This window comes from Arachis duranensis, chromosome 4 (genome assembly GCF_000817695.3).
Source record: "Arachis duranensis cultivar V14167 chromosome 4, aradu.V14167.gnm2.J7QH, whole genome shotgun sequence".
Lineage (NCBI taxonomy): Eukaryota > Viridiplantae > Streptophyta > Magnoliopsida > Fabales > Fabaceae > Arachis > Arachis duranensis.
Window position 1 is genome coordinate 105,623,589 of NC_029775.3, and position 26,489 is coordinate 105,650,077.

General features: G+C 29.4%; 1 protein-coding gene across 3 annotated transcripts; it reads left to right on the forward strand.

The window, feature by feature from the left end:
• Positions 1 to 17,011: 17,011 nt before the first annotated feature.
• On the forward strand, positions 17,012 to 20,736 carry LOC107485497 (uncharacterized). 3 transcript variants are annotated; one of them, XR_008008409.1, is made up of 4 exons: positions 17,012 to 17,756; positions 17,830 to 17,939; positions 18,032 to 18,165; positions 20,604 to 20,736. XR_008008409.1 is itself a non-coding variant. In XM_021140849.2 (4 exons), the coding sequence occupies exons 1-3, from the start codon at positions 17,452 to 17,454 to the stop codon at positions 18,114 to 18,116; spliced, it is 480 nt and encodes a 159-aa protein (XP_020996508.1). In that variant the 5' UTR covers positions 17,012 to 17,451; the 3' UTR covers positions 18,117 to 18,165; positions 20,604 to 20,736. The 3 variants fall into 3 exon arrangements, 2 of the variants coding, with proteins under 2 accessions (XP_020996508.1, XP_052116911.1); XM_021140849.2 differs by having other exon boundaries at positions 17,830 to 17,940; positions 18,053 to 18,165; XM_052260951.1 differs by lacking the exon at positions 20,604 to 20,736 and having other exon boundaries at positions 18,032 to 20,578.
• Positions 20,737 to 26,489: the final 5,753 nt, after the last annotated feature.

Genomic DNA, 26,489 nt, shown 5'->3' on the forward strand with positions numbered 1-26,489 from the left:
GTGCAACGTATATCTTGGAATAAGAATAAAAGAGGATTTGAATAAAAGAAAATAGAATTGCCTTAATACTTGAGGTACAGCAGAGCTCCACACCCTTAATTTATGGTGTGCAGAAACTCCACCGTTGAAAATACATAAGCAAAGGGTTCAGGCATGGCCGAATGGCCAGCCCCCATGTGGTCACAAGACCGAATGATCAAAGACATCTAATACAATAGATAAATGTTCTATTTATAATAAACTAGCTCCTAGGGTTTACATGAGTAAGTAATTGATGCATGAATCCACTTCCGGGGCCCACTTGGTGTATGTTTGGGCTGAGCTTGATCTATCCACGAGCTGAGGCTTCTCTTGGAGTTGAACTCCGAGTTATGACGTGTTTTGGGCGTTCAACTCCGGATCATGACGTTTTTCTGGCGTTTAACTCCAGACAGCAGCATGTACTTGGCGTTCAACGCCAAGTTACGTCGTCAATCTCCGAATAAAGTATGGACTATTATATATTGCTGGAAAGCTCTGGATGTCTACTTTCCAACGCCGTTGAGAGCGCGCCATTTGGAGTTCTGTAGCTCCAGAAAATCCATTTTGAGTGCAGGGAGGTCAGATTCCAACAGCATCAGCAGTCCTTTTGTCAGCCTTTTTCAGAGTTTTGCTCAAGTCCCTCAATTTCAGTCAGAATTTACCTGAAATCACAGAAAAACACACAAACTCATAGTAAAGTCCAGAAATGTGAATTTATCATAAAAACTAATTAAAACATCCCTAAAAATAGCTTGAACTTACTAAAAACTATATAAAAACAATGCCAAAAAGCGTATAAATTATCCGCTCATCACTATATTTGAAATTAACGGTAAAAATGTTAACTACAAGTTAACTATAAAAAATGTTTAATTACCAAATTTATAGTGAGATCTTTATAAATTTTTTTAATTAATTTTTTATGCTATTTTTAATATTATACTTAGGTCTTTTTTATGTCAAAAATATTAAAATTAGTAGAATATTTTTTCAAAAAAGATATAGTTAATCTAATTAGATTTGTAACTGTGAATATATTTAATTTACGGATAAATATTTAGTTTATTCTAACAGTTTTTACATTAAGAATGGCTTAATTAAAAATATCATACTGACTCAACTAAAAAAATTATATAAATCAAATTTTAAATTTAATAAAATTATAAAAATTAATAGAATAATTAAACATAAAATAAATTCTTCATTCGTTATCATACATAAAAAACAAATATATAAAAAAATCATTATTAGAAACTTTTCTAAACTGCTTGTGATTTGGGAATTCATTTATTTTATTTGTAAAGTTCACATTGATCAATTTTATTTGTAAATTGACTATATTTTTGACATATTTGTTGTTTCCTATGATCAACATTGATCAATTTATTCCTTGATTCCCCAATCCCCCATGATCAAACACACTTGTCTGGCTTCCATGGGTAACATGTATGGTTCGAACCTGTATTCTGGCATGGTCCAGCTTTCTTTATAATCCAATGACATATCTCTTCACATTCGTCTTGATCTCTATATTGGTCATATATGTTAAACCAATGACATGAACCTTTCCAACGAAAAGTGCAAAAAAATAATGTAGCGCCAAAGAAAATTCTAGGACTAAAAGTAAAGTGATAGGATTGATTTGGGTGGAGAATGTGTGGTCCAAGATCATCCTCCTTGGATTTGCAGTGAACGGTAAGATCCAAATTGCCCTCTAAATGATTATGTATATAAGGTGTTGCTTGTCCGTTGATAGAAAGTGGTCGTAGCACAACCAACAAGAATAAGAACATGATAGTTTTCACTATTATTGCAGACATTTTCAGTAATATTTTTTGTTCTGATCGATTTAATTTGTTTGAAAACTGATGGCTATATATTTATAGAGGTTGAAAATCAATTGATCAAATAAAGGATAAACAAATTTAGGAAGGTTACAAATGTAAATACAATGTATACTTAAAATATATTTAAAATATTCAATACAAAATCAAAATAAATAAAATAATTAAAGATAAAATTAAAATTAATTGGTCAAATAAAACATTAAAGCAGACATAACTGAACATTTACTTTTCATAGAGATGAAATGCGTTTTTTATTTTTAATAGGGTCAACCACAAAAAATGCACTTGAATATTATTATTGGTGTTGACAAAAATACATTCAAATTTTGCTATTGACAAAACTATCATCAAATAATTTTAAAATGCGACAAAAATATTTAACATTAAATATATATTTTTAAAAAATGCTTTAGAAATTGAATTTTGATATAGGTTTTTTAATACCACCAAATAATAAAAATAATAATATCTAATTTTTTTAATCATGTTTGTAATTGCATTAAAATTCAATCTCTAAAGCATTTTTTTGATAAATACATATTTAATATTGGATATTTTTGTCGTTTTTTAAAATTATTTAATTTGAGAATATTTTTGTCAATAATAAAATTCGGGTACATTTTTGTTAGTGTCAAAATTATTCAAGTACATTTTTGTTAGTTTACCCTTTTTAATATTAGAAAAGAGTGCATTTTGCTGTATCATAAAGATGAAGAGTGTATAAAAAAATTGTGGAAGATAAATAGAAAAATTGAAGAGCTAAATTTGGATACTAAAAATCTGAAAATATTATATTTGTGTTTATAAATTTATTATAAAATTAGACTTGAGGGTCAAATTTGTATACCCATAAAATTTCATCAGAAAATTTTACTCTCAAATTTTTTATTTTCATATTAAAAAAAAACATAACATATATCTATACTAGTGGATAATACATTATGAGAAACAGATTTAGAAAAGGACGAGTAGTAGTCTTGCCCCTCTCCTTTTGCCCCCAAATTTTAAGAAATTTATAATAAAATAAAAAATATTATGTAATTTAATATATTTATATGTATTATTTTTCAGTATATAATAAATTTATGTTTCACTTATTTTGTTCTCTATTAATATTATTTATTTATTAATTTAATATCATACACTCAAATTTTTGTATTTTTAAAATTAATTTTTATATATTTATCTTTATGTCTATTTTTAAAAAATTTGATTTATTGCTATTTTGAAAATTATAATAATGAGTAATTTTGACTATTTTTATTTTTAGAATTTAATTCAAAATAGAATTATTTGACTTTGAAAAAATAAAAAATGAAGAGATACACATCATAATAAGTAACTTTGAGAATATTTGACTACTTGATGAATATTATCTTAATTTTTGGTTGGTATATTAAATTTGGAGAAAATTAAATTACGATCGATGAGAGTTAATATATATTTTGAATGCATTATTTCAAGTTTTTTTAAGAGGTTATTCTTATATTTGAATTTTAAAAAAAATTGACTCTATTACAACAAATTTAAAAAAAAAAAGTGATCTCCTTAAAAAGAGTTAGCATTCCCTTTTGGTTTGCTATTTTTTGTTGTTGCATCTATTTTATTATATAAAAATTGAGTTTTATACTTAATGATAAAATTAACGTGGTATATTTTTTAAAATATTTTTTAATTTATTTTTTTAACTCATTAAATATAATTTATTATAGATAAATTAATTATATCAACTAATTAATTTGATTAAATATAATGATTTAAATTGAATACAATGAATACATATTAATTTTTGGTGACTTTTATTTTTTTGGTGACTATAAATACATATTAATTTAGTTAGAAGTTCATTATTTTTTAATCTTTTACATATAAATATGATTGAATAAAATTGTAAAAATTATCTTTTTATCACTTTTGTTAGCTTTTTTCTTTGTTTTTTTTTCTTTAGGTGTAATTTGATTTTACATTAACTTTATTTATTTAATGATAAAATATACTCATATTAATTCTGTTATTTGTTAGTCTTTTTTTTCTATGTATTTAAATATGTATAATTATTACTGATCTTTTTATTTTCATTTTTTTAATTATTTTTTATATTTTTATGATTTGATAATAAATAAAAGAAAAGCAAAGAGAAAAAAAAAAACACGATGATAGTCACAGGCGGAAACGAGACTAAAACAATATCATTCCTTGTTGTTGTTGTTGTTGTACATTCTTTAATAATATGAGTTTCATTTTGTTAGTTGTTTAACTGTGTAGAATTATATTATGTTATTAGTATATAAAACTTAATTATTCCTTTAATTTATTCATCTGATATGTTTTATATTATCATTCGGTTTTATATTTTTATCTAAAAATATATACTTTTGATTAAGTTAAACTCACCAAAATATATTTACATTAAAATATTAATAAATATAAATTTATTATCATTTTATTCTTTGATTATATATTATAATTACATCTATTTTTATTTAAAAGGATAGTGATCATAATTATCTTCTAGAAAAATCTGTATTAATTGTTATTTTAAAGGATTTGTCAGATGTTTTTTACAAAAAAAATTATATTTTGTTTGGTACAATTTAATTCATATATTTTTTCAAAATATAAATATTTTTACCTTTTTCATATATTATAGTTATTTATTTTATTATAAAAAAATTAAATTTCTATATTTAATGATGGAGCTGATGTTTTTAAATTTATTTTTTAACTTATTAAATATAATTTACTACGATAAATTAATTATATCAACTAATTAATTTGATTAGATCTTTAAATGTCACACAATTTATTATACTTTATATCAATTTATTTTGGAAGTATTTTTTAATTTATTTAATTTTTTTAATGTTCTGGTAGTATTTTTTAATTTATTTCTTTTAATTTATTAAACCAAATTAATTATACTAATTATATGTATTAATTAATTAATTTGATTAATGTATTAGTCATTAAAATAATAAATCTATAAATAAAATAGGCAACTGAAATATTTTTAATTAATAATTAAATCAAATAAAATCAAATCATATTTATTGAGGCAAATTCAAATCATGTGAATTAAAGACCAAACTAAAATAAGATGATTTCTTACTTATTTAAATTGAATGCAATAAATACAAATTAATTTTATTAGGGTATAGGAGGGTCTAGAGATGCCTAGATGGCTAGATTAGCCTAGGCGTCAGCTTAAAGGTTTTTTAGATGGGTCAGGCTCTGCGATGTCGGATGTACCTATGTGATATGTGTGTGTGGATTATATTTATTTGATATATCTATTGGTTTTAAACAAGTTAGTAACACTTTACTTCTAGTATGATCATTGATGTATTGGGAGTTGGGTCATTACATCATCGGCAAATATAAGGTGAGAAATCTAAGGCTCTCCTCTAGACACCACAAACTTTCATCCACCTTTGTACTAATAAGACAGGTTAATCGCTCCATACAGAGAACGAATAAATAGGAAGATATCGGATCGCCTTGTCTAAGACCTCTATAGGGAGAGAACCCTTCAAGCTTGGAACCATTCTACATAATAGATAAAAAGGATGAATGGGCACAAAACATAATAAGGCGGATAGTAGCAATAGAAAAACCAAAAAGTTGTAAAGTCTGCTCTAGGAATTTTCAATCAACTCTGTCATAAGCCTTTTCAAGGTCAATCTTAAAAGGTAGAGTGCCTTTCTTGGACTTGGTACATTTCATAAAATTCAAAACCTTTTGAGCAACGATAATGTTATCAGTGGTCCCTCTATTCGGAATAAAATCACCTTGCAACGGCCAACAATATCAATTAAAAAGGGACGCAGTATATCAACCAAGACATTGGTAATAATCTTATAACCCATGTTACATAAGCTGATAAATCAGAACTCTTTCAAACTAGTTGGAGCACTAACTTTCGGAATTAAAACAACTAAAGTTTTAAAATGGAGATATTGGTGGGAACACTCGAAAAAGCACTACTTACCGAAGTCATATATCTTTTTTTTACTATAGTATTCCTTGAAGAAGATGGCTTGAAATCCTCACAAAGAAAATAAAGAGTAAACAAAAAGACAAGAAATAAAATCGAATAATAAAAAGATACATTAAAATTGAAATAAAAACAAAAGGGTAGATTAAAATTGAATACAAAGAGAATCACTCTACTTTCTATCCAATTTCTTGATGCAACAAGAAAGGAACTCCTCAACCTAACTTGTCCGCACTATAGTTTGGGAATTGAATCGAAGGGATTTCTTAACCTTCTACCTAAATTCTCTGATACAACAAGAGAGGAACTCACTCAATCTCACTTGTCCACACCATGGTTTTATCACGAAACCAAAAAAGGAGGTGGTTTCACACCTCTAATCATTAAATGACAACTATAATAATTTATGAAGTATTTATAACCTCTTATTAGGTTCAAAATAAACAAAAAAACCATAAGCCCGTAATATAAGGTCCTAATTTAGTAACTGAATAAACAAAATTAAAATACATCAAACTAAATTGAAAATTCTAAAAATATAAATAATACTCGATATCTTCATACCACGAACATTTGAAGCACGTATCATTCTCCTCTTCTTAAAAAACTATTCGTCCTCGAATCTTGTCGTTGGAAAATTAGTGTATGAAAAGAACAAATATAAAGAAGATAATGTCTGTTTTTTTTTTTGCACCGTATATTTTTTTTAAATAATGAAATCAGCAAGATGATAAAATAATAATAATAAAACACAAATAAGGAAGACAAGGACGACAAGAACATAAAGAAGGACGTAAGTTACACTGGAACTCTATTTTTTTAGGACAGAAGAAGAAAAAATATAGATTAATAAGAATTATTCTAATACCTAAAATCTGATACCAAATGATAAAAAAATAAAGAATAAACAAAAACCAAGAAATAAAACCGAATAAAAATATACATTAAAATTGAAATAGAAAAAAAGGGGAATAGATTGAAATTAAATACAAAGAGAATCACTTTACTTTCTATCCAATTTCTTGACGCAACAAGAGATGGACTTACTCAACCTCACTTGTCCACACCATGATTTCATCATGAAACCAAAAGGGGGTTTTTACACCTCTAATCACTAAATGACGACTACAATAATTTATGAGGTATTTATAACCTCTTATTAGGTTTAAATAAAAAACCCTAAACTCACAACATAAAGCCCTAATAGAGTAACTAAATAAACAAAATCAAAACACATCAAACTAAATTGAGCATTCTAAAAATATAAATAATAACTTCTAAATAATATTTGATCTCTTCATATGATGAATATTTAAAACACGTATCAAATCCATCAGGTCCATGAGCTTTAAGATGACTCATACTGATCACGCTAATTTCACCTCTTCAAACCTTTCTGGAGTTGTCAAAGTGCACAAGCTTCATGAGGGAGAGAAGGCAAAGGATACTCACCCACGCTGTCTAGCACTACATCATCTGTGGAACAAAAAAGATTTTAAAAGAACGTCCTTACTTTTTTTTTGCAGGATATCTGCCTCCGTTGTCCAGGTTCCACCATTGATAAATAAGCCGTGAATTTTGTCATATTTCCATAATTGTATTCTTTAAGGAACTCTTTTTCCTTTACTCTGAGAGATAAAGTATCTGAATGCTCAAGCTTTTTTTTTTTTGAATGTCTTCAATCTGTTTTTTCAAATTTTTCTTCCTCACAAAGATATTATTAAAAGTCTATTGGTTGAATTTTAGAGAAGTCTTTTGCACATCAAGTAAACAATTAGTTATTCAAGGTGTGTTCCTTCTCCATGCCTATTGCACCACCTCCTTATAACTAGGATGAGTAGTCCAAACTTGTTGAAATTTGAAAGGTCTATTCCTTTTTGGTTGTGCCAAACCAAAGCATCTAAGAAGAATGGGATAATGATCTAAATAAAGTTTAGATAAATCTTTCAAATAAGCTTCTGAAAAATAGTACCTCTAAAAAAGGTTCAAAATAGCCATATCAAGTTTTTTGGTAATATTGTGGCCACCCTGACTTTTCTAATACCAAGTAAAACCTCTACCTGTACAAGACAAATAAATAAGATCACAATTGTCTAACGTGTCAGCAAAAACACCAGAATGAGTTTCATTAAAAATACCACATCTTACTTTCTGTGAAAGTAATATTTTATTAAAATCATCTATCAAAATCCAAGGACATTGATCAACAGAAGCTAGAGAAAAGAGGTGATCCTAAAGTAGAGTACAATTGGAATGTTGCGGACTCGCATACACTGTGCTGCACAACCATCTTTTACTACCCAACTGAACATCAACAGTAAGACATTGATAGAAGAACTCCACAATATTGCAGCTAACATTACTAGCAGATGAGAGGAACCAAATTATCCATTTATGGCCACATGTCTCGACATACGCACATACATCATGAAACCCCAACTTCTCCCAAAAGGACTTTAAAATAGAAAAAGGGACATGAGTCTCAACCAAAATAAAAAGCGACAAATGATATCTCTTAACTAGCTTTGTATAGTGAATCCTAGCTATTTTATTAGAGGCTCTCCTTACATTCCAAGCCAAGATGTTAAAATTTGTACTATCCAAAATAAGCATAAAAAGAAAAAAAGAGAAACCCGGTACCCGTTAATGAGTAACCGTCGTGATGTTGCGAGAAGTTCCATGATCACCCTGATTAGCATTGACTGCCTTCACACCAAATACACTCGCCTGAACTTCCTATTCCACTAGAATGAGTGAGCTCTACAATGTTGGAGGTCTTCTCCTCTTACGCTTATTCTATTGTTGGAAAGTTTCATTAACATTACGTGTCTTGATTTGCAGCCAACACTCTTAGAGAGCATTATTTTCTTGGACCCAGAAGAAGATAGTCTATTAGCTTCTCTCAGTTTTGGGCCAGTGTTAGGAAGGAATAGGCCTTTTTATTATACTACACCTGGCCCACTTTCACTTTTCCTCTATGGTGGATAATTTTTCATCCCGCCTCATCTACATGTGAAGATACGTTAATTTCCTTTACGTATTGATTTTTCTTCTCGTAATCTATTGAAATTGATTTCTCATTAATGACTCTAGGGTTCTTGCCAAATTCAGAAACATCTTGCGATTTTTCTGGATTCTCGTAATTCAAAATTTTCAGCGTTGGAGAACCTTTTTCTGGTTGCTATTTTTCAATAGCCATCGCCGAAGATGGATTGGTCTTGCTTTCATATTCTTTTCTTTTTGAACACTCTCTTGTTACATACTCGTAGCAATCACAGAGACCACAGACCAAGTACAAGGTATCATATGCAACATTATATTCAATCTCATCTACTATAATATTTTGCACTAGTGGTAAACCTAGATCAATCTGGACACAAGCATGAGTGTATTTACCTCTATCTGCTATTTTTGTTGCCAAATCGAACTTAATAGGATTACCAATGGCCGAACCTATCTTATTCATGGCCTTTTCATGATAATACATGATAGGTAGTCCTGAAATTCTAACCCATACCATAGTGAATCCAAAAGAACATTCACTCATTCTAAAGGAAGGACTCCATGGTTTTTAACCACTAAATAGTGTCTATTCACCATCCACGGGCCTCTCCAACAAAATTCTTTCTCGCTCTTATAGCTTGTCAAAATTTTTCAGAAAGTAGCCATGTCCCACGTCAAGAAGTTCATAGCCACACTTCAATCTCCAAACACTGCTAAGTTTGTATGACAAGGCCGTGTAACTTAAGTTCTTGTCCAGAACTTTAAGACTTATGGCATCCTTGTAAGACTGAGAAAGTCACTTTCCCTTCCTCCATAAAGGTAATACTAGGGGGAGAAGAGTCCCCCTGTTTTTTCTTTGGCTGATGCCAGGCGATCTCCATCAAGAATATCCAACGCTTCCAAAATAGTCGAAGAAAAAGCTCCCATTATTTCATTATTAAAGGATCAAACACTAACAAGTTTTTTCCTCCATGAATAACAAAGGGGCAGGTTAACATGAACACACGGTCCAGATTGTTTTATATTCCAATTACAATCTTTGTTATCACACACTAAAATCCTGTTTTGATTGAATATATTAAACCAATGACATGCTCCATTCCAACTAAAGCTGCAAAAGATTGATGTGTAAGATTTGGAATTAAACTGATAGCTTTGCTTTTGATGAAGAAAGTGTACTCCAAGATCGTTGAAATTTTGGGATTTGCAATGGACAGTAAGATCCAAATTCCCATCTAAAATATTTGTGATCTTCAAATCGGTGCTTCCATTGATGCCTAATGGTAGCACAATTAACTAAAATAAGAGAATATTTCTACCAATAATCAACATTGTTACTTAGTGTATTTATTTAATAATTTTTCAACCACCAATAATTGTAGCTAATGTAACAAATAGGAAGAAGTCAAGGCACGTTAAGGTTAACCAGGTTTCCTACGCAGAAAATAGTAATAACAATCATGCTTTAGAGCCACATATGTTGGAGGAGGAATTAGGTACAAATCAAGGACAGATGGCAAGTATAGGGGTAAATCAACGCCCAAGAAGAAGTGCAAGAGTGAGAGCTACTAATATGCAGTTAGAAGACTATGTTCGTTAGCGTGATGTGACAATTCTCATTCCTTTCTATTATTCTCATCCTCTTGCTAGCCTCTCTATTCTCTCTCCTTCTCTTCCCTTCTATTTTTCTTTCATGGAAATTTTTCTCTTATTTTACTTTTCCTAAATTCTACACAGGTTATTGAATGAGAATAGTGGAATTGTACTCTTGTGACATTCCACCACAATTTTTCTTATTATACTGATTCTGTTCTTTTTATACTGTTATATTGAGGCTTTGAGTCCTCCATAGTGTGTTATATTTGCTACTGTTATTCCATTCAATAAAATTCTTATTACGCCCTTTTGGTGCTTTCATTGCGACGGGGGGCATTGAGCCTTCACTTCGCAGCGAATATCAGGCTTGAGATCACTGATGAAGCAATCGCGAAGAGCCTCAGGTGGTTCAATACGTGAACAATTCACCAACGTCACAAATTCGGAATAATAGTCACCCACTAACCCAGATTGTTGCAGCTTGAAGAGAAGCTCCCGTGGTGATTTATAGAGAGACAGACCAAATTCAATTTCTATTACTCGTTTCAATTGATCCCACAAACAAAATTGAGTAGTGCGATGAGACATTTGAAACCAAGGAACTGCCGGTCCCGTCATATGGATCCCAGCTAGACCAAGCTTCTCCTCCTCAGGCACCCGAAAAAAATCGAAGTATTAGTCCATCGAGAAGATCCAGCCGAGCGCATCACCACCATCAAATTTTGGTAAATCTAAATTCACCCTTCGTTGAGGATGACCATATCGAGGTTGGAGATCACCTTCAGAATTTGACCTATGCGTAGGCTCACGCGATGGAGAACGGCTATGAGTTCTGGACCGAGCGAGCTGAGTAATAGAGTGTTGAATCGCGTCAAACTTTATATTCGTAGCCTCAGAAGTTCTGGCAGTAGCTTTTTGCGATGCAGGGCACGACGTTTGCCATGAGTTCTGCCTAACAACCTCAAACGGATGGTCAAAGTGAAGCGCTGAATAAGACTCTGAAAATGTATCTCCATTGCTTCTGCTTTGATACTCCTAGGAAGTGGCTCGAGATGCTTCCATGAGCGCAACTCTGGTATAACACTTCATGGCACCAGAGTATTAAGATGTCTCCTTTTTAAGGCCTTATACGGTAGGGAACCACCGTCCTTGGTTAAGTATGAATTCTGCCCAGATGATGAAACGCCTCTTCAAGACATGCTGCTAACAAGGGATCAGATCTTAGAGAAGCTAAAGCGTAACATGGCTCGCTCCCAACAATTCATGAAACGCTTTACAGACAAGCAGCGGCATTTGGTGAAATTTGAAGAGGGTGATTTCATGTTGGTGAAACTTCAACCTTATAGACAACATTCACTTGCTTTGACGAAGCATCAAAAGTTGGCAATGCGCTATTTCGGGCCATTTAAGATCTGTCATAAACTTAGTGCCGTGGCTTATAAATTGGCATTGCCTCCTGAAGCCAAGATTCATAATGTGTTTCACATATCAACTTTAAAGAAGTTTAGGACTGAGAAGGTTGACCATTATCTTCCCCTGCCTCTATCCACAAACGAGTTGGGACCTTTATTGGAACCGTAAGAGATTCTAGGTACAAGAATAGTCATCAAAGATGGTAAAGAGATTCTTTAAGTGCGGGTCAAATGGGATCAGGGACCGAGTGCCGACACTTCGTGGGAGAGTGCTAATGTTCTGTGCCATACTTATCCTGGTTTCAACCTTGAGGCCAAGGTTGTTGTTAATGAGCGAGGTAATATAAAAATAGGAAGAAGCCAAGGCATGCTGAGGTTAACTAGGCTGCCTATGCAAAAATAGTAATAACAATCATGCTTTAGAGCCACATATGTTAGAGGAGGAATTAGGTACAAGCCAAGGACAGATGGCAAGCATAGGAATAAATCAATGCCCAAAAAGAAGTGCAAGAGTGAGAGCTACTAATAGACGGTTAGAGGACTACGTTTGTTAGCGTGATGTGGTAATTTTCATTCCTTTCTATTATTCTCATCTTTTTCCTAGCCTCTCTATTTTCTCTTCTTATCTTCCTTTTTTTTTTCTGTCATAAAAATTTTTTTCTGATTTTATTTTTTTCAAATTCTGCACAAATCAGTGGATAAAGATCATAAAATTGTACTCTTGTGATGTTCCACCACAATTTTTCTTCTCCTCCTTTTTATACTGATTCTGTTCTTTTTATACTATTATATTAAAACTTTGAGTTCTCCATAATATATTATACTTGCTATTATTATTCCATTCAATAAAATTCATATTACACCCTTCCAACTAATTAGCTATATATATTATATAGAGGGTTGAAAGCCAAATAGCTAAGAATCACGGTTAAGGTAGGTTGCACAAATGCAAATACGTGATTATAATTTTCACATTTTAAGGGGGAAATAATTTAAAGGAGAATTAAAAATATACCTTTTTCTATCAATGGCCCCACAAGTATTTGAAATAAGAAATTAAACAAGTGTAGAATCCATCTGATTACTTAATTAGTCTCTTACCAAAATGTGCCACGTTAAGTTTCAAGCCAAATAGATTGGTCGAATAATTAGTTCATTCGTACATTTAAAAAAAAATAATTAAAAAATTTAAATTTATTTTATATATGTAATAATTTATTGGCCTACAATAAATTTTTAAATAAAATTTAATTTATGATAAATTAATCCTTAACTTGTGAAATTAAAAAATATTGTAAGAAATAAAAAAATTCCAAAGCATACTTATCAAAATTTGTGTATTAATTAGCCAATAAATTTTTATATACATAATACAAGATTTAAATTTCTAACATTTATTTAAATAGATTAATAAACTAATTACTAGACTAATCCAATTTGATTTAATCAACTTTCTTATTTGATTGTACAAAATCTCTAATTGTTTAGATTTCCATTTTAATTCTGATATATCGGTTAGATTCTTCATTTGATTTTATAAAATCTCAAATTTATTATATTTTTATTTTTTAATTTCAATTATACATTGTAAATTTGTAACTGATATTTTTCTTAAATGGATGTGTAATAGAGAATCAATTCGAATAATCATTAATTTATTATTATTATTGTATTATTTTATAACAGATTGTATTTTAGTAGTAAATATGTTGACGTAATATATTTTGGTTCTAATAGAATTATTTTTTCCTTCTGTTTTTTATTTTTGAAAAGTATTAATTTAAAATAATTATATTTGTTAGAAAATATAAATATAAATAAGTTATAATTTATTTCATAAATTGAAGTTCCTTATTTTATTATAAGTAATTAAATTAATTTTTGTAACTATTTGAGTTTAATTAAATTCAGATTCTAATATATATTTTTATTATAATAAAATATTTTTTATAATTAAAACTTTAATTTTATTAATTTAAGTATTTGATATTTTTTAATTTAAAAATATCGTTTAGTTAATAATATTATTATCGAGCTCAATATCCGTCGATATGAGTAAATATCGGTACTCTTCGATGTACTTAGCTTTACTAATGTTTCATTGTATATCTTTTATTGTCATATTGCTAATGTCATTTATACTAGTAATTCATATATATTATTATTTGTGTTTTAATATATCCAATTTTTATAGTTATCCATTTAACATATTTATAACTTGAATGACTGACTCAACAGTTTAAGAAAGTGACATTCAACCTCTTGACACCTAACCATTCATTAATCATCATCACCAATGTCTCATAATCTCTCCTTCACGTTACAAGAAGAGAGAAAAGTGAGAAATGGACCGTGAGTGAGAAAGAGAATCCATGGCACCTTTTGACTTCGATTTTTTACGATCCATAATTCCAATAAAAAATCTAATCCGATAAAATTGTTTGTATTCTCCTTCTCTACACGTTGGCGTTACTTTTGATCGGTGGAAATTGACGGTGACGTAACTTCCTTACCCCTTGAGTTCGGCCAACTAAAGTTCTAGGAGGCACAGACGATTCCTGACGTTTTTTTTTAGCAGCTCGGTCAGAAAATTTTTCCGGAGGTCCCGTTAGTTTGATTTTGTACGGAGGTAGGTTTTAGTAATTTATCATCGGTTAAATTGGTGCTAGATAAGTGAATTGATGTTGTGATTGATTGTTGATTGAATTTAACTGAATTTATGTTAAATTTTTGTGATATATTGATATTTGTGATTAGTTTGGGATTTGGTTAGTTTAAATGCAGCCAAGAACCGAATTATTTTGATGAATTCGGGACTGAAATGTTATTGGTGATCAAGTAGAATTAGTGAAATTTGATGATGGCATTGAAATTTAATAAGAAATGGTTTGATGAATTGATAATATAATTTAAGATATGAAAATGATTTGATTTTGGAGGCGGTTTGATTTGTAATTTGTTTGATTTTATAAATGTTTTGATATTAGAAATGGTTTTGATTTATTGGAAATGATTTGAAAGAGTTTGAGAAATAGTTAGGATGAGACCCAAAAAGGGTGGCAAAGTCCACAGTTTTAGGGGAGATGTTGTCGAAGTTTTGTTATAAAATTTAAGACTTTGTTTGAAATGTTATTTAGAAAAAGATTGGATTTGAGAAGCTATATTGTTTAACTGATTAAGAAAATACTTATGTTTCGAGTTTAATTCATTTAAGAAAAGTATATGTTTTGAATTCGATTTATTTTGAAAAGAATTATTTTACGACTTTAAATTATTTAGAAAAAAAAGAGTATTATGTTTTAAAGTTGACTTAAATATAAAAAGAGCTTATGTTTTGAATTTGACTTAAGAATTTTATTTGGAGGAGTTTTAGTGGAATTTAAAAGTAATTAAATTTCGATTGAATGGTTTCATTTTGCGACGTCTTGGAAAAAGTTAAAGAATTAGTTTTAAGGATGAAATTGGGATTAGTTTTAGTTTTGAAATTGGTTCGGAACTTCTAATTTGTATGATTTGATTTTGATTTGATTTAGAAATTTTATTTAATTAAATTTAGTTTAAGAAAACAATGATTGTTAAGGATTTATAATGAACTCAAGAAAATGAGATTGGTTGTCGCTCCCCTAAAGTCTAGAGGCCTTGCTGACGGGTTTAACTGATAAATAGTTTTCCTTTGTCTTTTAAAAGAAGAATTGGTTTAAGTGAAATTATTTTAAAAGGTTTTAGAGAATGTCACAAAGAGCTGATTTTGGTTTTAAAAGAAAGAAAGAATGAAAAGAAAAGGAGAGAAGTAGAGATGATTGCTTACCTACTAAAAACGAGCAGAGATATGATTGTGAGTCTACCGAAATTTACTTTCCAGAGATACATCAGCCAATCTAGGAGATGGTCGTACCTGTAAGACAGAGGTTGCTTATAAAGGTTATCGCTACATACATTGGCTAGAGAGAGCCTCACCTGTAAGACAGAGGTTGCTTACAGAGGTTATGTTTGCATACATCGACTCAAGAAAGTCGCACCTATAAGATAGAGGTTGCTTACAGAGGTTATGGCACTGGAAACCAAACTCAAACAAAGGTTGCTGAGTTATGTCGGGAGCGGGTAGAAACTGACAGATGAGCTCATTACCTGCACTAGGGATAGATATGCATCATACTTGTTTGCGCATATTTGTTGTGAGTGTATTTTCTGTGATTGTGGGTGTGCTGAATGATTGTTTGAATTCTGTGTTCTTTAATTATTGAATTAGATGGTACCTTGTTGATTGTTATTGCTGACCAAGTATATATAAAATAAACTTAACTCCTCACTCTGACCCTACTAAGAACTCCCCAATTCTTACCCCCTATCTCCACCCGTTTTAGCTATAGATGCGAAGGCTTAGTGTGAAACTACAAGAACGTAGAGGATTCTGTTTACAAGTTGAGTTGTTAGATTTTATTTTTCCCTCGTCGTTTATTCTTTTAGTTTTTTTGAGGGATAGGACTCGTATTTTGAAAATCTTGAAATAATTCTATGTATATAATGCTATATATATTAGTAAGAGTTTTCTTAGTAAGAGTTTCAGTTCGTATTTGTGAATGTAAGACCCAGAACTTTTGAAAAGTCTTAATATGATCAAGTCTCAAAAGCATATAGTTATTTATAATCTTAATTTCAGAAATTTCTTTATTAAAGAAAATTAGAGTAAGTCTTGATTTATTGGATTTGAAATGAATTGAGATTATTATCCAATTTTATAATTATTGGATTATTTTCTATATTCAGATTATAAAGTTGGCAGTTATGAAATAACAGGGGTTTTGCATGAGTTGGACTAAGTAATTAATATTTTAAATATTAATACTGCTATTTTGAAAAATGAAGAAATTAAGTATATTATTTTTAATTATTTGGTTGGGAGATTTTATTAAAAATAATTTGTAAAATTGATGAGCAAATAATATTTTTATACATTAATTTTGTTGGATTAAAATTATTTCTAATTACTATATTATCCCAACTTTTATTTGAAATTACAAACTAATCCTATTACCCTAATTTTGTTAAAATTACCGAATTGACCCTTACCTTAATTTTGGCATACCCTCCCTCCATTCTCCCTTCAGTGCTGTGCAGCCTCCAAACCCCTTCTTCACTATCTTTGCTGCGTAGCCATATCCTAAGCACACCCACCCGATTCCTAAATCAAAGGAAAAAGAATGAAAATGGAAAGAAAAGGGGGACCGAGCCAGAAGAACGAAGCAGAGAGGGAAAGGGGGGACTGAGTCGCGGCGGAGGAGAGGAGGAGGGAGCTCGCCGTCGCACCGCCACGTCGCCACCGCCGAAGCTTCCTGTGACGCCTGTCAAACCATCACCGCCACTGTGCCATGGAGAAGAGAGAGTGACGCGAAGGAGGGAGATGAGGCCCCATTGCCGTCGCGCTCTGCCGCACGCGAGGAGCGCCGCCGTTGAAGCCGTGCCTTTCATCTCTGCCCAGTCGCGACTCTGCCATCCTGAGCCACCGTGGGTCCATTGTCGCCGAGCTCAACGGAGGAAGGGAGAACGACATTGGGTTTGAGAGAGAGACAGAGGTGGTATGGCACAAGGGAGGGGGCGAGCCATCCGCGTTGCTGTTCGCGCCACTGCTACTGAGCTGCCACCGCCGTTCCGACGTCACCGTCAAAGGGGTTCTTCCAGGAGAGAGGAGACCGGCGTGCGTGAAGAAGGGGAGAGGTCCGAGGCTGAGATGGTTCCCGTCACTTCCGTCTGCCTCTGTCACTACCGACCTGCTGCTCCGCGGTGCTTGGCTGGCGCTTCTAATACTGTCACCGGAGTTCTGAGGCCACCGGAACCACTGCCGGAGCTTCTGGCTACTTTTGTCGTCGCCGGAAAATCCTGTCGGTAAGGGTCTTATCATTAGCTTCTGTCTTTTTTGAATTCCGAGGATACTATGGTCACTGCCTATTGGTTTCAGTCGTCGTGATTGGAATTCGTCACCGCTGCCGCTTGAGGTGGCTGCCGGGCTACCGCCGAGCCAGTTTGGAGATTGCCGCTGTGTCGGTTCAGCCGTTCCTCCTTCGGTTCGGTAAGCATTTTCGATTTGAAAGTCCTTTAGTTACTGTTCTGTTATCATACGCTGAGGTTTGTGGCGTTAATTGCTATAAGTTTGAGTTTCGGTTGTTGAATGTTGTGATTAGAGTTGTTGAGATTGTGGAGGAAGCAAGTGGAGCCGAGTTGTTGGTTGCCGTCATTTCGGATTGAGGCGGAAAGGACTCCGTGAGACGTTTGGGTTATAGATTTGCGTTTTGAGGTAGGGGCGCTTTCCGAAAACTATATTTTATATTGGAATTATTACATATGGATACTGATGTGAGAAAATGTGTATTTGGTGATTGTATCGGGCTTATGTATTATTTGATTGTCTCAAAAGATTATGAATATTTGTTTGGCTGAATTTGTTGTGCGACTTTGTGAAATAGAATGTTTGAAGTTGATTCTTTAAAGATTTGAAATTTGAGTTAATCCATTGGGGATTGATTTAAGCTGAGTTGACTCTCTTGATAATGTGAAAGATAGAATACTCTTTGAAATTCAGCCGTTTTGCTTTAATTGATTTGGTTTTGATAAATGATTTGTTACCGAATCGTTTTTTTAAAGCTTTGGAAATGAGTTAAATATGTTGATATTGATTTGATTTTGAAATGGTTTCATTGAGATATGAAAATGAGATGATTGTTGGATTTAGCTTGCTTTTGAATTGATTTTTGGTTTTGAGCTGTTGAAAAGGATTGTGGAACGGTTTAGAGGGGACCCGAACCGGGTGGTAAAGTCCAAGTTTTAGGAGAGATGTTGTCGAAATTTCTATAAAATCCGAGTCTTTATTTGAAATGTTATATGGGAAAATTATGAGTTTAATGTCTTTCCTATTTACCTGGAGGATTGTGAATTCAGGGCTTCTTTTATTATTTTTACTTAGAACATTATGAAAGCGATGAAGCTACGCTTTGAAAGAATTATTGAAAAGAGAATTATGATTCTCCTTATTTTCCAAGATAAAAATAGTATGTCTTTGGGTGCAAGTCATTCGAAAGAGAATTTTGCTTGAGGCTATTTTAAAAGGTAAAATGGGTTTATGTTTTTCTCTATTAAACATAAAGATTGCCCCTTAGAAGAGTTTTCGTGATTTTAAAAGAATTTGGATTTCGATTGGTGAACCTTATTATTCTGACGTTTTAACTAAGCTTCAGAGTATCTTTTGAACTCTAGTTTAACACAACAAAAATGATTCTCTTAGTAGTTTGAAATGCTTCAGATTTAATCGTGGAATAGAAGCCGGTTTTATTTAAGTAAAGGAAATGGCTTTGAAAGGAGTAATTGATTACATGACTCGGTTTGGCTTAGATCTTATTTTGTTTCTCAAATCAAAAAGCCAAAGATTTAATGATTTTAAATGAATTTGACAAAATGGGTTATGTTACTCTCCCCTAAAGACTTGGGACTCTACCGAAGAATTTTTGTTATAAAATCCCGTTATTGGATGGATGATTTTGAATGTTTTAAAATAAATCCTTAACTTGCCATGGTTTTAGAAGTTTTGGAAAGAGGATGCCGAGAGTGACTTTATTTTAAAAAGGGGAACTCACTTTGAGTAAATTTGGCTTATGAGCCTGAGATGATTTGAGAAATGAGATCTTTAAAGCCAAAGCTGAAAAGAGTTGAAATTTGATTTCAAAGTGAAATGAGTTAAGAAGAAGTGATTTATGGCTTAAATGCCGATTTGATGAATTTGATGATGTTGACTAGTGCAAGTGCTATTTTGTTATGAGCCGGAATGGCTGTGTATGATATTGATTTATGGCTGATTGCCAAATGAGTTATGAGCCGTATGACTGACTATGAATTATGAATTTAAGCCGGATGGTTGAGATGGATATTGATCCATGGCTAAGAAGGAATGCATGTATGCTACTGAATGAATTGTGAATTTAAGCCGGATGGCTGAGATGAATGTTGTATGTGAGTATGTTTGTGTTTTCTCTCTGGTTGTAAGGGTGACAGGGCACCGATACTCTCTAATGGCGACAGGGTGCAGATACCCTCTAATGGTGACAGAGCGCATATACCCTCTAATGGTGACAGGGCACATATTTCCTCTAATGATATTAACGCGCAACAGAGAGACTGTGCCCGGGTTAGCTACCGGACACGTCGAGTTGGCTTGATAACCGACAGATGATATTATCAGCCACTAGAAACAGGAATGCATCATATGCATCTATGTGACATTGTTTGGGTATGCATATTGTACTTGGTTTGCCTATGTGATTAACTGCTAATTGTTCTACTTGCTGTAACTGTTTGTTTGTGTTTGAACCTTCCTACTTGTGTTTGCGACTGAAACTCTGTTGGATTGTTTGGACCTAGGGCCGTCGTTGAAATGAGATGGACCGATGGTTAGTTTCGGTTGTGTTTCTGGTTTGGAGAAATATGAAAGGCTATTTTGGTTCAGCATAGATAAATCTTTTTGAAAAGCTTTTGAGTTTTAAGAACTGAACAGTTCCTCTTTTAGAAAAGATTTCCAACTTTACTTTTATTGTAAACCGTTGTTTTTGAAAAGAGGCATAAGACGGTTATTAATCACTGGTACGGTTTATCTTCATGTATCCTATTACAGTAATTCCCAAAACTCCTCTACTGAGAACCCTTTAGAGGATGATGTTCTCACCCCCTACATTTTTTCCCTTTCAGGATATGGGCGTTGAAGTCTCGAAGAGTTTATTTAGTTGTTGTTAAAATGCTCTGTATTGCTTTAGATTATTTATTGTACCATCGCCTTTATCTTGATGTATTCTGTAAGAGAGATAGGAATTGTATTGGGTAATGCTTGTAATATTTACATATATTTGGGAGCGATATTGCGGTAAAAAGTTTTAAACAGGCTCATATTTTTAGTATTAAATAGTATAAGTGTCGTTGTAATGTCCAAACTATCAGAGTCATGCAGTCGGAAGCTTGAGCTTTGGTAGTTAGGGTGTTACAGCGAATGCTCAATATTAAATAAATATAGTATATAATTAAAGAAATAAAAATAAGTAGTACTCAAACTTTTAGTACGATTATGAGATGTTAAAAATTAGGGTGTTACAGTATTTATTTAATAATTAATTATGATAAAATTTATTAATAATCATAATAGTTTATATCATATCTTTTTAATAATTACAAAGATTCTTTCATATATCTCTTCAAGTATTTTATAGAATTTCATATACCGTTCATGAGTATAAGTTTTAGAATCAATTTTTTTTTGTTTTATATTTGAATTTTATCATTCTTTTATTAAATCTAACCTTACTTTTATTCTTTTAATTATATAAGGAATGTTCTAACTCAATGTTTTTGTCCTTATTAATTATATAGATATAAGAATTCAACGCAATAGAGGGCGCAAACTTCATTTTGCTGAAAAATGATTGAATATTCTTGTACGAATTTTACATATTCAATCTGATCAAACTATTTTTATTAGTTGTTATTATGAAAATAATTCTAATAAATATGCATCTAAGGTTTAGAATTAAATACCATAAATATTATTTAAATAATTTAATTATAATATTAGGATTTAATTAGTTTATTTTTAAAGGAATTTTTTATTGAAAGCTATTTTTAATTTGATTTATCAAACATAAATAATACCATTTTTAAAAAGTCATATTTTAAAAATTAACTTTTATAAGATACTTTTAAAAAGTAAAAATTTTACCAAATTAAATCTAAATATCTAATTAAATTTTTAATTGTGATTACTTTTAATTTATGGTCAAATATTTCATTAATTTTAATATTTTTTATATTGATAATTACTTAATTATAAAATCAAAAGCAATGTAAGGACCAATTGAAAGAAAAAAGTATAGGGACCTAATTGCGAAAATTCGTGTTACATTATATCGATAAGTTTGTGTTATGTACAAAACTTTGTGTGCTATACATAAAAAATTATTGTGATATATCAATAAGTTTTTATATTTTTCAACAAAAATTTGTGTGCTGCCAGCGACGGATCCAGAAAATTTTAGGAGTGGGGGTAAAAATATATATACTAAAATAAAATTTGTTAAATATTATTAAGTATATGAAAATATAAAAATTTAAAAGAGTTAGTGAACACTTTCATTCTTAAAATACTATTCATTATATGTAATTTATAAAAAAAATATTTTTTATTTCTAAAACATACACTTAAAATATTTTAATTAAATTATAAATAACTTATTATCCTAACTATTTTTTTTGTACACATTTAATAATAAAAGACTGAATTAATAATCAATTAATACATTAACACCTAATGATACACTAATATTTATAATTTGAAACTAGAATCATATATAAATACTAGACAAATTAAATCTGTATATGAAAAGTATGTTTATATAAAATAATTGAAACATAATTTATAATTTTTTCTTTCTTTTTAAAATAATTAAATTTGTTATATATTTTTTAATTTAATTTTGATATAATATTAGATGAAAAATTTTACGCATCTCCATTTGTTATAATATTTATGGTATTAAAAACGTTTTTAACTAAAAATCTATTACAAGCAAAATTATTTACGAATTAAAATAAAAATATTATATAATTTTAAAAAGTTAAAATAAAAAATACCATATATTTTAAATAAGAATATAATTAATAAATTTTTTATTTCAACTCATTTTTAAAAGAAAAACACTAATAATTTCAGTAATTATTTAATTACTTAATTTCAAAAAATATATTATCACTATTTATTATTTTTTTATTGAGTTGATTTAGTTATTTATTTAGAATTTTGATATTAAATTAAATTTAACAAGATAAACATGTTAAGTTTAATAAAACAATTTTTTTAACATGAAACTAAAAGAATATTATAATTTATTATGGGACAAAAACAATATAAAAATGAAGACAAACATTTATATTCATATATAATCATTTGCTTTGCAAAATTTTAATGGGGCAAATGCTCCCTTAGATTTCAACCTGGGTCCGTCCCTGTATGCTGCAGAAAGCGTAGAATAGAAGAAATGATACGTATGTGTAACGTATCTCCGAAATTTTTTTTTTCTTACTAGACTTGCTCCAACTTAATTAAACTTGGTTATAAAATACTTATACATATAGTATCATTTTATTATTAAAGTTTAAGCCTGTGTATTAATGTTTTAAATATATTAATAGTAACAACCTATATGATTATATTATTACGAAAAAGATAATATTTTAATGTATTATTAATTTAAATTATATTATAATTATACATAATTATTTATTCTTAAATTAAAAAATCAAATTACTATATCATTATTAATGATTCATTTTCTAATTTTAATAGCACTATAATTGAATGTGTATATTCAAATTAAGGGATAAATATGTTAGCTTATTAAAAAAACTTAGATTGAATATTGAGAATAAAATAATATTTCAATTTTTTTCATTGTTGAAAATTCTATTACTAGTTTATTTTATTTTGTTACTTTAAGATTTTGTTTTTGGTATTTTGGATATGATTTTGTTTTGCTAATCTTTATCATATCATTAATTATATTTTTATTAAAAGCATTGTATTTATTGAAGGAACATATATAGTAATATATGATTTTGAAAAAGAAAATCCATTATGTTAGTCTATTAAACAAAATTTTTATAACTTGAACTTTTTATAATAAAGTAATATTTCAAATTTTTCACCATATATATAATAAATCTCTACCAAAATAATTAATAAGAAATATCAAGAACAACATTATTTATTTATTTATTAATGTATTTTTATTTCACTATACATATTATTAGTTCCATACATATAATATATGGATTTTATTCCATTTGTACATTAATATATATTAGTATACCATGTATGGATTTCATTCCATACTTATACAGTATATATTTTACCATGTACTGCATATACAATATGATATAAAAGATCAAACACTAACAATTTGACTTCCATGGTAAGCAAGGGGTTTTCTGTTCTGGCAAGCATGGTCCATCTTGCTTAATATCCCTATTGCAAGTCCTGCCGTCACATCCAAAATCTCTATCTTGATCGAATATATCAAACCGATGACAAGCTCCCTGCCAACTGAAAGTGCAAAAAAATAATGTAGAGCCCCTAACAACAATAGATTGAAAACTAAAGCTATAGCTTTGTTTTGGATGGAGAAGGTGTTCTCCAAGATCATCGTTTTTGGATTTGCAATGAACAGTGAGATCTAAATTGCCAGCTAAAGAATTTGTGATCACCACAGTTGTTTTTCCGTGGGTAGTTAATGGTAGTACAATTAACAAAAATAAGAAAATATTTCTAGCAACAATCGACATTATTACTACTCACTTAGAAATTAAAATGTTTCACACAATGGCGTATATATTTTTCAACCACGAACAGTAGCTATATATATAGGGGTGAGAGTCAAATAAGATAAGAACGACTATGAAATGTTACATAAATTCAAATATACACAGGTTTAAACATGTTCGAACTTTTTCATACAGAATTGATATTTTCTATCAATGGCCACGAGTATTTGAAGTAAGAAACTAAGTTGTCTTACTATATAATTTTTGACCTTATTTCCCATAAAGAAAAACATTAGTGCATGGATTCTCAATAGCCGCCACTTAATGAAGTTATCCATTGTGTCTTTGGCTGAAGGTAGCATATCTTCTATTGTAATTAATGTATATGCATCTGTGCGATGTATGAAATATTTTTATTTTTTTGTATTTATGTTTAAAATATATATTTTTTTTAAATTTGTCATGAACATATTTAATTTATGTAAAATAATTTTATATTTTTTATTATCTATGGTAGAAAATAGAAAACTCATAGAAAATAATAATAATATTGTTTTGAGTAGTAGCTAAAAATTAATGATATATTCTTAAATATAATAACAAATAATTCTCTAATTATAAAAATAAAAAATATATCAAGACATTAATATATTTATAAAAAATTGTGAACTATATGTCTTAGATACATTACAAAACTTTATCTCGTTAGAATAATTATCTTCTAAATACGTCACCTCAAACATTACCCAATTCATGATACAATAATAATTTGATTATTTAATATAAAAAAAATTATGTATGATTGTAATAAATTAAAATATTGTCTTTCTTTTAATAATATAATCATATACTCTACTTCGATTAATTGATTTAAAATATTAATAAACGAATCGTTACCTTAATCATATATAAATCTTACCGTTCGCACACTAATATATTGATATACATGTTCTTAATTTATATAATATATTAATATATGTTTAGTATTATTTCAAACATTTTCTTACTCTCAAAATTCAAATGAATAATTTTATTTAAAAGTTTATAATTACATTTATTATATGGTCCAAATTCTTAGGTTTCAATTGATTAAAGAGTTTAATTGTTCAATACTAATAATTTAAAAGTGTCATAAAAATTGTGAAAATAGTGAATACAAATGATTTTTAATTAATTCTGATCTTTTTGCATCCATTCATTACAATCATAAACCTAATTATCAAGTTTAATTGATATTAAATTAGAATATTATTTATTTTATTATCATATATTAATTGTACATTTAGACTCCTAGCTAGAACAGCTGTTATAGGTATAAGAAAATAAAAGAAAGAAATCAAAATAAAATTATACCAATATATCAGAAAATAAAATCTCAAACTAATTTTCTAAAATAAATTAATTACGAGATTTTTAACCAAAAAAAATAAAAAATTTTATTTTATTATCAAATTTCAATTTGAAAATTCTGTTTAAGAGATTAATATATTTATCCCTTATTAATTTAAGTATATGTATTTAATTATAATGTTTTAAAGTTAAAGAAAAAATATTAATTAATGATATAATAATTTTATTCTCTAATTTAATAATAAATAATTATATATTATTGTAGTATAATTTATATAATTTAAATTTCGTGTAACTAATAATAAATTAGAATATTATATTTCTCCTAATAATATAATCATGTATATTTCTATTATTAATTGATTTAAAGAATTATCACGCACATTCTAACTTTAATAATATATAAATATTTTTTTTTCATAATCATATATTAATATACAGGTTTTCTTTTATAAGTATAATGCTTTTAAGATTGAGAAAGAAATTATTAATTAATGACATAACAAAAAATATCAAAATAAAATCACACTCAATACATTAGAAAATAAAATCTTGAATAACTACCTATACAAACTAACCAAAGAATTTTCAATAATAAAAAAATTTAAAATATTATTTTTTTCTCAATATTCGATTTAAAAATTATGTTTACTAGACTAACATATTTAGCCCTCAATTAGAGTCTATATATTTAAAATAAAAAATAAATTATTAGTTAATTATAGTAATTTCATTTTCTAATTTAAGAACAAATAAAAATTATATACATATATATGAATTACAATACTAGCTATTACTGCATGAATTAAATAATTTAGTTAAGTATATATATATGATGAACATGATGATCAAGTAGTCTAAGTTGTTGTACATCATTGTTGTAGATTTTTTTCATCGTAAAACCTATGTTGCTGTGTATTT

Coding starts and splice junctions, on each gene's coding strand:
- LOC107485497 (XM_021140849.2), top strand. CDS start 17,452: ATGGCACAAGGGAGGGGGCGAGCCATCCGCGTTGCTGTTCGCGCCACT. Junction 17,757..17,829: donor GTCGCCGGAAAATCCTGTCG/GTAAGGGTCTTA, acceptor TATTGGTTTCAG/TCGTCGTGATTGGAATTCGT. Junction 17,941..18,052: donor GCCGTTCCTCCTTCGGTTCG/GTAAGCATTTTC, acceptor TGTTGTGATTAG/AGTTGTTGAGATTGTGGAGG.